The 14,128-nt window shown below is 45.0% G+C and overlaps 1 protein-coding gene across 6 annotated transcripts in view; it reads right to left on the bottom strand.

Annotated features, from left to right (window-relative positions):
- The window catches only part of frem1a (Fras1 related extracellular matrix 1a), a 29,597-nt gene that overhangs the window by 6,043 nt on the left and 9,426 nt on the right, over positions 1-14,128 (bottom strand). For 3 of the 6 annotated variants that reach the window (XM_055900503.1, XM_055900502.1, XM_055900504.1), the window contains 23 exons: positions 13,053-13,495; positions 10,609-10,703; positions 10,014-10,324; positions 9,569-9,765; positions 8,772-9,095; positions 8,450-8,558; positions 8,008-8,139; positions 7,559-7,903; positions 6,478-6,620; positions 6,167-6,363; positions 5,910-6,000; positions 5,655-5,822; positions 5,106-5,314; positions 4,720-4,813; positions 4,359-4,611; positions 3,924-4,127; positions 3,467-3,652; positions 2,979-3,175; positions 2,004-2,229; positions 1,643-1,787; positions 1,084-1,225; positions 591-783; positions 48-312 (listed from right to left, as the gene is read on the bottom strand). In XM_055900503.1, coding sequence (XP_055756478.1) covers positions 48-312; positions 591-783; positions 1,084-1,225; positions 1,643-1,787; positions 2,004-2,229; positions 2,979-3,175; positions 3,467-3,652; positions 3,924-4,127; positions 4,359-4,611; positions 4,720-4,813; positions 5,106-5,314; positions 5,655-5,822; positions 5,910-6,000; positions 6,167-6,363; positions 6,478-6,620; positions 7,559-7,903; positions 8,008-8,139; positions 8,450-8,558; positions 8,772-9,095; positions 9,569-9,765; positions 10,014-10,324; positions 10,609-10,703; positions 13,053-13,295 — 4,469 coding nt within the window. In that variant the 5' untranslated portion in view covers positions 13,296-13,495. The other 3 variants (XM_055900505.1, XR_008756381.1, XM_055900506.1) reach the window with 3 other exon arrangements.

Below are 14,128 nucleotides of genomic sequence, written 5' to 3' on the forward strand. Positions count from 1 at the left end.
AGATTATCAGCTGTTTCATTTTATACATTTAGAAGGGTTGCCATTACTGTAGTGTCTCCAGCGACGCGGTGGCTCTGTTGTCGTGGACGTAGCCCACCAGGTTGGCAGCGATGTCCATCTGGCTGAAGGTGCTGATGGCCACCCCAGGGTGTTTGATGTACTCCATGTGGCCGTTGCCGGGGGGGACTGTAACGATGTAGAACAGCTCCTCGGGTTTGTCTGTACCGTCCGTCGCCAGCAAGACGTCTGTGGTCAGAACCACGCGCTCACCGCGGCTGGTCTTCACCGGCTTCACAAAAATGGCAATGTTTCCTGGGAATTGATAGAGAAAGTGAAGTCTTAAAAATGAAAGTTTGCACAAATTGGTTTACACAACATAGACTTATAAACCAGCTTATTTTATTCATTATTTTAGCTGTGTTTAACATTATTATAATAACATAAGACAACAGTAGTAGTAGCTACCAGCTGATATGATGAGACTTCTCTACTAGTGTTTGTTTTTTACACAGACCATGAACGTGTAGGTTATAGCAAACTGCATAATAGTGCACTTCCCAGTTTGGTGGTCTGTCCATCTGTTCACAAACCTTTCTCCATGTCCTTGAGGGAGATGTGGAAGTGCTGCGCGGGGGAGCGGTTCTTTCCGTCCAGCAGGTGGAACACAAAGAAATCCTGTGTGTGTCCCAGTGGCCCCGTATGGAGGTAGCGCAGCAGGTTCATGTCCAATGTCTCCTGGGTGCAGTTCATCCCCGCAGACTGGGTCACCCAGTCAGAGCCTACCTGAGAAGGGGCCATCGACAGTTAGGGAGAGAACACATAATGGAAGGCACATAATGACTGAATGTTGATGATTTACTTACAGTGAAATCATTAGTGGACTGAAAGTAATATCTTTAAAAAAAAAATATGTTGACATGCATGATTTAGCATGTTTCAAAAGTTGAATAATGAAGTAATATATATAAATGCTTTTTTAAAAGTGAAATGCCCCTTTAAGCTAGCATGGAACAATACTTTCTATCCTGGCATTTGTTAATAACACCTACCAGTTCATATCAGATGATACAGGAGTGTACTGACCTTAACCTGTAGCAGTCCCTGAGTGGGAACGCTCTCCAACATGTAGACTATCTCCTGAGAGGTAGTGTCGCTGTCCTGAGCAAAGAGAATAGCACTGGAGATCAGCCTAGCCTCGCCTGCCTCCACCTCCATTCCATTGTTCCTATAGGGCAGACAACCATGTTTGTTTTAGGAGTAGGGTGAAGTTGCGTGGGTCAGTTTTGCATTTCCCCCACTAACAATTAAAGTTAGGACTGGGGGAAGGGAAACTAATTCTAGATCTGTACCTAGGGGAAACTTCACCCAAACGGTTTGTTTATTAACTTGTGTGAAATGTGTCCCGAATGTCCACAGGAAGGAGAAATTGTGGTGTAGTACTCAGGAAAGCCAGATGGGGGAGCACAGATATAAGGGAAGTCTATATTAGGCGGGAGGAAGTTTATACGACCTGTTGTAAACTGGTTGCAGTATGTTCCATGTATGGATTATTGGTGAAGTAAACTCATAGTAAACTCTACAGAACGGGTGGACATCAATGAATTGCTTTCTCTGTGTAAATGTAACAAGTCCCATCTGTTACCTTATGACTCGAGGCTCCTCATCATTGACAGGGAGTATGTTGACCATCACGTGCCTCTGGAGCTGGTGTTTCCCATCGGTCAGATGGATGGTGAAGCTGTCCACCATGTTCTCAGAGTCATCGTGCATGTACATCAGAGACATACCTGAACAGTGGAGGTGAACTCATTATTTTAATGTGCCTGTATGTATAACACCACGACTGAAGCTCACTAGTACACAAATCCCACCAAATTGCTATATTTGAATCTCAACAGCTTTTTCATGCTCTTCGGGATCACCAGTCGCAATAATAGCACAGTACTACGGTGTCCATATTAGGACAGCCTCTGAGTCACAAGGAGTTGGTCACGGTACAGTACCATTCCTCAACTCCTGCATGGTGAAGTCCTGGACCAGCACCTCTGCGTCCCTGTGCCTGTTGACGGGTCTTCCATTGGCGGGCACGTCGTTGCCATACGTTCGGCCCATGATGGTGCCATGCTGGGGGGCCTGGACCACGCTGAACAGCAGGTTGTTCTTAGGGACGTCCAGATCCACCGCGTTTATAACAGCAGGGTCCAGCTCCTTCATATGGCCCTCTCGCACCTTTTTACACGGGAACATCAATGGGGATGTCGGTTAAATCGGTCCGGATGTGGTCCTAGAGTGCTTTGAGAAATGTTGCACTATAGAATAGGTGGTTAGCTGGTTTCAGTTGTTGTAAATGTGAAATCAGAGAGTGAAGAGCATGAAAAATGCCATCACTAGCACCTTAGTGGCTGCTGCCCAATATACATGGACTTTAAATCACTGGCCACTTTAATAATGGAACACTAGTGACTGTAATAATGTTTACATATTTTGCATTACTCATCTCATATGTGTATATACTGTATTCTATTCTACTTTATTTTAGTCTACTGACATTGCTCATCCAAATATTGATATATTCTTTATTCCATTCTTTTAGATTTGTGTGTATTGCTGTGAAATTGTTTGATATTACTGCACCGTTGGAGCTAGAAACACAAGCATTTCGCTACACCCGCAATAACATCTGCTAAACACGTGTATGCGACCAATAAAACTTTATTGGATTTGAACTATAATAGCTTTACATAGTGTAGACAAGACGTCTCCAAATCCGTCCCAGGAAAGCTACAAGACGTGCAGGGTTTTGTTTCAGACCAGCACTAGCACACCTAATTCCACTAATCATGGTCTTCAGCCTGGACCAGGTGTGTTAGTGATGGGCTTGAATAAAACCCTCCACATCCAGTAACTCACCAGGACCGGAGTTGGTTGGTGGTGACCTCGGCTGGGGATAATTGACAGCTTGACGACGGGTGACTCACCGTGATATTTCTGGCGAGAAACTCCGGGACCTCGTCATTGATGGGGTTGATGATGATGTAGAAGTGGACGTGGGCAGAGGTATGTTTCCCGTCAGAGACACAGAGCATGAACTGGTCAGCGGTTGGCTCGATCCTCTGGTGTCTGGACTGGACATAGTTCACATGTCCGTTCATGATGTCACTGTAAGAGAAGGAGGCTGAGGAGAGACCGGAGGAGAGATGCTGAGGTGGAACAGTCCGGGAACCTTTACAGTTAATAATGTACATACTGGTTATACATACTACGAAAAGGGGACAAAGTTTGAGTTTTTACAAAGGTTAATGTAACAAGTGATTTATTTAGGAAAATAAATCGGTGGATTGTTCACTGCTTATTAGGGATTCCATATGGCTTGAGGTTACAGCATTACAGTCTAAGATAACGTGCAAAGCCTGTGATGTGAATGGGGTTAAATTAAGACAAATACGACGGGATTAAAGCTACTCACCGATGCTGATGCCTGTGTTGCTTTTCTCAAATCCAGGACTGGGCAGGATGTTCTCGATGTAGCCATACTGGGGAGGAGAGACCAGGCTGATCACCAGCTCCTCCAGGGGAGTGTCCACATCCGAGGCACTGAGGTGGGCTACAGTTATAGGGGCCACACCTCCCTCATCCACCACAAACACATCTCCTACAAAGGAGGAGAGGAACATCCATATTGATTGACCATTTAGGTATAATTGTGAGAGAAAATAGTAATGGAATGCACTATACAGTATTGCTCAATATTTTACTTTTCTGTTGGTGAGCCCAGAGTGTTGCTTCCAGTATTTTTCCCCCACTTGCTAATGTAGGTGTACGTTTGCTCTTGAACCATTTCACAAAAATCAAGGATACTAATAATGTCTGAACCTGAATAAAAAGAATCCTAGGCATTGCTGCAACATCACTGCATTCATTACCTGTTGCAATAGAAGGCATCTGACTGTCCACAGGGAACACGGTGACCTTCAGGTCATACAGAGGCAAGCTCTCCTGGACTTGAGCCCTGCCTCTTTTCAATGTGTCCCCTCGGTCCTTACAGCATGACGGAACATTCTCCGTCTGGCCGTCGGATATCACAAACGTGATTGTGTCGTGTCGAGGGGCTAGTCCAATCTCTGCTCCTGAGAGACATACGAAACAAGATTGCAAGTTTTTGGCTTCAAAGAAGGGGATGAAATAATATGTCTATAATCATGTTTTTTGACTCACGCAGAAAACCACATGATGGCCAACAGAAACAGTTTTAAGATGTTAGGGTTAATGTATAAAATATATATTTTTTAAATGGAATGGTCATAAACCAGCAATACACTTATAGTGGTGCATGGATGAGGTAGATTTAACAATAATACCTGTGTGTTCGTAGGTGATACTCCCTGCGACAATGTCTGCCTGAATGAAGCGATCGACCACAATGGCGTTTTTGCGCACCACGCCATGGTATGGCTGGCGGGCAATCATGTAGGTCAGACTGTTGTCGTCACTGTCTGCGTCTGTGGCATAGATGTACTCAGCGGTGATGATAACTTCCTGTCCCTCTGCACAGTCCAGAACAGGTTTCAGACCTGGCATGAGAACCGGAACCTCATCATTGATCAGTGTCACCTGTTGAAAAAGATATGGTCTTTGACTCTCATACAGCAAACATTCACTGTAACATCTTTTTGGCTCTGTTAGCATCGAAATGGTCATGTACATGAAGTTTTACAGTACCTTAACTTCCAGAACAAAGTTGATTGCGTTAATCCCATCGGTAGCGATTAATTCAATGGCATCTCCCACTGTTTCCGAGCTGTCGTGATGATATCTGCACGGACAAACCAACACATTTGTAGTTTGACAATACAATAGGATTGTTGACACAATTTGACTCTCCTTGTTATCGAATCAGTTTATGTCCATGCTGTATATAGATAGCCAATGACTGCGCTGTTCCAAAATTCATACTAGCATTACGCATAGAATCAAGCATTCTATTGGGTATACGTTCTAAACGGTCTATAGTGTGGCCATTGGAACGCAGCCAACATGTCCAAACTTCTCATGAGCATTGCAGTGTGTTAGGGTGCAGTAATGAAGTGTCATCAATCATATCTGACCTAACTTTTAGGCTTTTCAGGTCGCGAACAGTGAAGTTCTGGCCCGGTTTCATGGAGAAGCCATCCAGCTGAACAGCTCCGTGCCAAGGCTCTCTCTTCAGCTCCACTCTCAGGCTCTCCTCTGTAGAGTCATGGTCTGTCAGCAGCAGGTGGTCCGGACCCACCCAGCACTCCCCACCCTCGTCCACTGTCAGAGGTTTGATGTGCACCTGGGGAGGGAACATAAAGTATACAGCAGGGTTGTGCAATGAAGGGCCTGAAGGGATGAAACAATTCTGTCTCTCATTCTTCTATTTAAGGGCTAAATTGTCTGTTCAATTCATGATAGAAATTGACCAATTAACTACCAGGTAGAAAATAAAACCCAGTAGTACTTTGGCCTTCGAGGGCGTCAACCGCCTTGGTGTAGAGTCTTCAACCTGCTTCAGCTACTCCTAGACAGCTTGTGGTAGAGTTAGCAATGCTAGCATGATTGTGACCGGTTGGGGGTTAGCCTACCAGTACACAGAAGTGGTATCTAGCTTGATAACTTTGAACACAACCTTATACCTCTGGGGCCAGGTTGTCCACTGGCACCACAGTAATGTTGAAGCAGATGCCAGCGACTGTGGTTCCCTGCTGGTTGGTGACGGAGAGCACCAACTGGATGTGCTGCGGGTAAGGCCCAATGTCCAGGATGGGAGGCATGTAGGCCACTTTCATGTAGTTGACTGCATGCTGGAACAATAAAGGTGTTAGTAAACCAAGTCTGACATTTCCCCCGTCCAGCTACAATAACTTGGGAGTAAACATATCTGAGCTTACCTGTGTGAATAACCTTAACATTGGGGCTTCAGGATCCTTGGTGAACTTGGCAATGCTGTCAACCAGGAAGAGCCTCCCTGCATCATGGCCCCTGGCCAACAGGAAAATAGCACATTGAATGTAACAGTCGAGTTTGAAGGGGGATGCCTTAAAGTATTAGCATTGGTATCATTCTTCACCAATGGTACCAAGTGTACAGTATGCATTCTATCCCTGCAAATGGCAAAAACAAACTTAACTCGACAAGAGATGCTCACCCATAAGACCTGCTGTAGAAGGGCGGAGTGGTAACAGTGTATGTGAGCTCGCTGTCAGGGGACTCCAGATCGATGAAGTGAAGCTGCTTCTTGGTCAGGTGGACCACCTCTGTCTCTTTGACCACCAGGCACCGAGTCACCCCAGGGACCTCTTTAGGTGGCTGGTCAGGCACAGGGTTGATGTGCACCACTATGACCTGCAAAGGTGGGACGCCACATTAGCTTTGAAGGACATTTGAGGAGTTTGAATTCAATTCAATCCAACTTTATGAATCTGCAATTTTACACGATCCAGTAATGGTACTACTCACCTGAGGTTCTGAAAGGTTGGGTGGGTCATGGAAGTCCGAGAGCACCACTTCGAAGGAGTCATCAAACACCTCATTCCCTAGATGGCGGTAGTAGACCACAGAGTGGAACAGGTCCTTCTGCAGGAAACGGCTGACAGGATAACCTGAGAGGACCCAGGAAAAGAACACCATTGTCATTTTTTTACAGAGGATTTAAGATAATATATGAGGCTTTGTGATTTAACTGAAACATACAGGTAACTGCCAAAATAAAGGAAACATCAACATAAAGGGTCTTAATAGGGTGTTGGACCACCAATAGCCAGAACAACTTCAGTGTACCTTGGGAGAGATTCTACAAGTGTTTGGGACTCTATTGGAGTGATGCGACACCATTCTTCCACGAGACATTCCATTATTTGGTGTTTTGTTGATGGTGGTGGAAAAAGCTGCCTCAGGCGCCACTCCAGTGTTTAATTGGGTTGAGATCTGGTGACTGAGATGGCCATTGCGTATGATTTACATTGTTTTCATGCTCATCAAACCATCCAGTGACCACTCTTGCCTTTGGATGGGGGTATTGTCATCCTATGGGGGCATAGCCATGGCAACCATAGTAATGGTCTGGGCTATCCGGGGTCCTTGGGACATCCCTAACCCATTGAAGTTGACATTTTAAAAGGTTAAGGTAAGGGTTAGGGTTTAGGGTAGGGACGTCCCAAGGAGCCAGGATAGCACTGACCCCAAAATAATGGCCTGCCCAGCATTTTTATATATGACCCTAAGCATGATGGGATGTTAACTGCTTAATTGACTCAAGAACCACACCTGTGTGGAAGCACCTGCTTTCAATATACTTTTGCATCCCTTATTTACTCAAGTGTTTCCATTATTTTGGCAGTTACCTGTATATTGAAGTATTGTATTCTAAAACTGCCATATGATTATCAAACTTAACAACAAGTGAGTCATCGCATAATAAAGCTCTGCAAAAGTTCCACATTGCTATGCCTTGCAATTGCATTCAGCTGGGAACCAAAGTGTGCACAATAGCTGTGCCTTGTAAAACAATGTGGTCTATTCAGAGTGCTCCTCTCCTCACCGGTGAGTCCAGGACCAGGGATCTTCATGAGCTCTCCAGCTTGCGGTGGCCGGGTGATGTTGAACAGGATGTAGTCGTCGCTTGAGTCCATGTCTGAGGCCTGCAGTATGGATCCTCTCAGCAGGGCCGTGTGGCCCTCAGACAGCTCCAGCACTGTGTTGGTGATGAGGAATGGTGGGCTGTCATCCTTGGGCAGGATGTTGATGGGGAACTTATGCCGGGTCTGGTGGCGCCCATCGGTGATGCGGAAGATGATGAAGTCCTTGGTGGTGTCGCTGTCGTCGTGATGGTAGCGCACGGCGCCAGCGAGGATGTCGGCGACAGTGAACATGAAACCCTTGCCACCTGCAGATTATGGACACATAGTGGGGATGTCGCCGACATCATAGAAGTAATTAAAATAACATAACAATCAAATGATGCTATTGAAGGAATAATGAGTTCTATACCTCTCAGTGTTAGCCTGCCATGCTGGAGGCCGTCGACAGTGATGATGCGTACAGCCTTGAAGTTGTCGTTGTCCACAATCTGGAGCTGATCCCACGTGATTGGACGAGACTGACCTTCAAGAAGACTAAGACCTAGAAAGATCACATTGTGACATAACTATTTTATAATCTGTGCAAGAATTGTGCAGAAGTTGTGTGTCTGGAATACACCCATTGACCGGTGGAGGCTGGTGGGGGGAGCTACAGGAGAACGGGCTCATTGTAATGGCAGGAATGGAATACATGGAACGTATCAAACATATGGAAACCATGTTTGACTCCGTTCCACGATTCCATTCCAGCCATTACAATGAGCCCGTCCTACTATGGCTCCTCCCACCGGCCTCCACTGCCATTGACACCTACCCATGTTTCATGACACCCTGGGTGCATTGACACCTACCCATGTTCCATGACACCCTGGGTGCATTGGTGTCTGCTGTTCTAACTGACATGTGGACCATGATCGGGGTGCTCTTCTCAAAGAAGAAGTCATGTACCTCAAACTCCACCTGTTGAAGAGAAACTACATCTGATGGCCTGAAAAAGATGACATTCTAGCCTGGTCTCAGATCTGTTTGGAATGCATAGCCAACTCTGTTGTTATGCCAAACAAAATGTAGCCACACTTTTGGACCTGTTCCACCACCTCCTTAAATGCAACGGAAATTGCATTTAAACACTGTGAGTGTGATGGGCCAAACAAAGGAAACAGTAATGGGCACCTCATAGTTCCTACGCTGGGTGTGGGAGGAGTTGGGTGGCTGGTAGCCGATAAGCATGTCGTTGAGGTCCACCCAGGTGAAGGAGAAGATGGGTCGCGTGTGGTCTGACAGGTGGGCGATGAAGCCCTCTAGGGGGGGCTTGGTGATGTTGAACACCAGCAGCTGTTTGGGGGTCTCTCCGTCCTCTGCGTCCAGGGTGGCGGTGGAGAGGGGCGTGAGGATGAATTGGTCCACTTCCAGGATAAACATGGACATGAAGGCTGGCTTGGGCGGCTGGTTGGGAACAGCGCCAAGGATGTGGACAGGTATCCAGGCCCGCTCCGACTGCACATACAAACGCAAGCACAAGCACATAGACACACAGTCAAATCACTAGGCTACCCTGGGCGGCAGGGTAGCCTAGTGGTTAGAGTGTCGGACTAGTAACGAAAGGTTGCAAGATCAATCCCCGAGCTGATAAGTTAAAAATCTGTCATTCTGCCCCTGAACAAAGGAGTTTGTTCTTAGGTTGTCAACCCACTGTTCTTAGGCTGTCATTGAAAGTAAGAATTTGTTCTAAATTAACTGACTTAAATTAAAAAAATAAACACACATACAGACAAACAAGGCGTTCTACCGTGAGGTTGAGCTAACTAAGAGGCATAATTTACTTCCTGAATTTCTTAGTTGAAATGAAATTGTCCCGAACTTTCGCAGCATATGACATTAACAAAGATACAGTACTTTCACTGATTTCAAGCCTTCAACATTTTGGTAACTTCTAGAAAATGTTTCTGATGAGAAATAGCATAAAGTACCTGGTATATGCTCCCGCTCCTGGTGTCGGTGAGGTCCAGTCGGAGGGCGATGTAGTCTACGTCTGGAGAAGGTGGGTCTATGTGCTGGTACCTCAGGCCCATCACCAGGAACTCATCACAGGGCACTTTGGTAACCTTTGCCAGCTTCAGGCCCTTCAGGCAGTCCTCAGTCTTACACATGGCCCTGGCCTTGTTATCTGTACGATTTAGAAGAGGAAGAGTAAGGTTAGGGAGATGTGTTCAAGGACAAATATTTTATTTTGGTTGGAATTCATGGATTACACTGATTTCTCATGCATTCAAATTAATTCAGTTCATGTTGAACACTACTTTTAAAACATCCAACATTCTGAGTTTGCCAATAATCTACCAATTGACTGTATCACTACTCTTGTTACCATTACTACTAATATTTTATAATAGTAATACTGTTATACATCCATACCTAGCTGCTGCCGGAGAGGAATGAAGCTCTCCGGCTCGTCCCCTCTGGCCTCCAGCTGGTCTGGCTCCCCAATGACCAACTGACCATGACCCGGGAGGTGTGTCTCATGGGTGTTCACACGGATGCTACACTCAAGACTGGTCATCCTCTCATAGTGGAAGGACACCACGTTGCCATCCAGTGTGTCGGACAGGCCGTAGAACTCTGGCACCACCAGGGACTTGGGCCCTAGTTTGATGATGTTGCAGTCGGGTTCCATGATCTCCACACGCAGGAAGAAGACCTCCGTAAAGGTCTCTGTCTCTGTGAACCTGGGGAGAAGACCATCTAGTCACACAGAAAACAGCACCAGTGGTCATAACATCATTTTACAAGTGGGGCCAACTTTACAGGGAGGAGATAAGTGAGTACAATACTTAGTACAATGAAGTATTCCTGTTGCTATGTACTCTGTTTTGCAGTAAGTGATGTCTTCAGTCTCATTCAGTACCATTTTAGTTAGTTAATTCAAAATGGGTAAAACAAATAATGTCATTGTAAATACAATACATGTAATCATATAACCTCTGAATAGAATTTGGATAGATGCAGGTACCTGTAGAGTCGTAGCTTGACAGTATCTTCTTTTAGTATCGGGCAGCCATTGTGAACATACTTTACGTCATCAGCCAGGTAGTGGCAGTCAAATACCTACAATTATGATGTGAAAATAAAATCAGATGTATCCGAAATGCAGCCGTGGGCTACTGTAGCCTTTCAAAATACGAATTTCCACATTATCACTTAAAAAATAAATAATCTTTCTGCTGCAGGATTATTATACTCCCGCGACAAAACTGGTCAAATAAGGTTCCCACGTATGTAGTTTGAGGCTTAGTTTATTGCTGTAAATCTTACAAGGGGCATAAAAAGTGTGCTCAAAAAACACCAGCTAAATAGGAGAGAGAGCAAAAATGCTAATAAAACCAAAAGTTGTTTTTCCTCTCAAACAGCGAACAGAAAACATTCAAACCACTGTCTTGTTTACCCGTTGTTCAAGTAACATTCAGAAGAAAAACAAAACAGAGCAACCCAAGCTGCACATAAACCAGAGGTTTCTTCCTGTCATCTGGTAGTAATGTAACGTTACCATCGTTGCTTATTTAGGATAAATACTCTCTACAGTCACCACCACATAACTAGCACCATTTAAAGCCACTAGTTGACGTTTGATGTTGTTCATCGTGAACAACAAGTAACAGCGGTCTTAAAAAGGGCTACACAGTAACCAAACAACTCACGAGAGTGGGTGGCAACATTTCCGGCTGTGTAGGGGTATCTCATGTCATCTCAGACATGTAGGCTACTAGGGAGGGCACCGGGAAAAGCCCTGAGTCTGTCAACAGACCTTCATTAGGCCTGGAGGCTGCCTGTCTCTCCCTGTAGACAACGGCTCAATTAGTGTCCAGGGTCAGACATAGAATGCTCAGATCTACCTTCCTTTTTCTCTTCTGAGGATCAGACATATTAGTTTCAAGGGGTTCCAATGACTAATGACATCCACTGCAATACTCACATGGTTGAGTTTGTATAGCAACTGCCACCAATTACTAATATTAGCATTTTCGACGAATTTTCTAACCAAAAAACATCTTTCATGCCCAAATCATTAAGGGCCGGTTTCCAAGACACATATTAAGCCGAGGACTAAAACACATCCTCAATAGAGAATCTCCATTGAAAGTGCTTTTTAGTCCAGGATTGTTTTGTCCAGGAAATGAGCCCCTATGGCCTAGAGCAGGACATAAGTGGTCGCTTAGGGCCCCTGGAGTGTTGGAATAGCACTCACAGTCACTCAGTTGGCCATGTCATCTAACAATTTTTAGATTGGATGGTTAGTCTAGCCAGTTATCTAAACTTGTAGTAATCATGGCCAAATACCGACCGGGGCAGGTGCCCAGGTTGCCTGACTTCCAGGGAGCTCCCATTTATTTTGTTAGTCACTCTCACTCAGATATCATTAACATGGCATAAGTCATGGCAAAATGTGTAGAATTGCAGGAAATTAGCTTTAAAACAAAAAACAGTATCTCTGCCCAAAAGGAGTAGAATTGCATGAAATGTATAAAAAAAATCTACATTTTCTCCCTGCTCAATGGCAAAATTTGTAGAATTACATGACTTCTCTCTGTCCCCTGGCAAAATGTGTAGAACCGCAGAAAACTTGCTTTAAAACGGCCAAATATATTTCTGCCCCATGGCAGGATGAGTAGAATTGCATGAAATGCGTTATAAAATGTCATTATTTTCTTTCTTCCCCATGGTAAAATGTGTAGAACTGCAGAAAAATTACTTTAAAACTGGTACATGTTCTCTATGACCGATGGCAAAATTTGTAGAATTGCAGGAAAATAACTTTAAAAAGTAAATGTTTCTCTCTGTCGTGAAGGGGGGTGGGGGGGGGGCACTAAAACATTTTGCCCACTTGTAAGGGGGGCTCCCCAACCAAATATCGCTTAGGGCCCCCAAAAGGCTAGAGCCGGCCCTGGCCTAGGGCCAATTGAAGAACTGCTTAAGAAACATACCATGGTACATACTGTATCACAATCCCCCTTGTACCTAAACCTCCTAATATAACAGCTTTATGGTCTGTTTTTATGATCAGCAATTAGGACAATGTGTTAAGCGTTGTCAGGGATTCTCATTATGGAGGAGAAACATGCCAGTGACACACTGTTATTAGCGTTTTACTGCCAGGTTTACCCCGGGGCAGTTGTCTGTCACTAACCCTTTTCCTGGATAGTGAAAGGTTGTTCAGACTTTTGTTCCAGTTGTAACAGGTAGGACATTTCCAGAGGTCCACCACCACTAAGTGGTAAACAGGCAGGTAAAAATACATCTTACTTGGGGTCCTGTGTCCCATGTGCTGAGGGTTTCTGCCATGGGCAGGGTTTTCAATGTGTGCTAGTCTCATCCACTCTTAGATGACTATTCAACTTACAACTGGAAAAGCAATGGTTACCACCTGTTGATCTGCTACAAAGAAGCCAGTTACATTACCTGAGGTGTCAGCGTCCCCACCCTCTGCGTAATTGGCTCGTTGAGCACCACTTCCACCTTGCAGGCGTCCTTCACCCGGGGGATGTGGAACTGCAGGTCCCCCTCCTGCAGGTAGGCCGACTGGCCCCTCTTCACCCTCAACCCTAGGTTAGTCTTCACCAGGGAGCCGTGTGGCCCTCCAGCCACGACTAGCAGCAGCAGCCAGGGAAGTGCCCATCGCAGTGCCCCTCTTTGTAAACCCATCACTGTCCCTGACTCAATGGAAGCCTGTCTCCTGCTTCTTCATGGGATGGGTACCAAAGCAAAGTGGAGGCAGTTTGAGTTATAAATTGCGAGTAGGTTGTTCTGTTGACCGCTGTGCAGATGTGGATGTGACAGATTTCCTTAGGAGTGTGTGGTTATCCTCCTCTATGGTAGTGACTACTTCACTTGTAGTGGACGGGCTGAAAAAGAAAAATATTTTGTTAGTCAGTAACCCCTGAACTAATGTGCAATGGTAATGGAAAATAAGCTTTCAGAACAACTAAAAACACAGTGTATCAGATTACTAGACAATTTGTCAAGGAGATCACTATTGCAAATAGTGTATAAAGATGTTTACATATAACACATTATATCATGCTATTTGTGAGGCCGTTTTGTAAGAAAAATGACACAGTTGTCTAGTGTCCACCATGTCCATCATCAGTTCAAAATGATGTCATCCATTTCATTCCAGGAAGGGATAGTTTGGTTTGCTGTTTCTGAGTTAATCAGCAGTATACCTTAGCTGTTTTCTCATGTGAGGAACAATGGTGTCCTTCATTTGAGACCGTTGCTCACAATGTCTAATTGGTCACAGGTCTTTGACAAAAGCTTGTATTTGGCATCTTGCCTGTCTCCTTCTGCTTAGCAACGAGCTTAGGAGGAGTTAGAGTGGTTTCCTGTGTCAGAGATTCTCCAGCTGGATATTGTCAGAGATTCTCCAGTTGGATATTGTCAGAGATTCTCCAGCTGGATATTGTCAGAGATTCTCCAGTTGGATATTGTCAGAGATTCTCCAGTTGGATATTGTCAGAGATTCTCCAGTTGGATAT

This window comes from Salvelinus fontinalis, chromosome 36 (assembly GCF_029448725.1).
Source record: "Salvelinus fontinalis isolate EN_2023a chromosome 36, ASM2944872v1, whole genome shotgun sequence".
NCBI lineage: Eukaryota > Metazoa > Chordata > Actinopteri > Salmoniformes > Salmonidae > Salvelinus > Salvelinus fontinalis.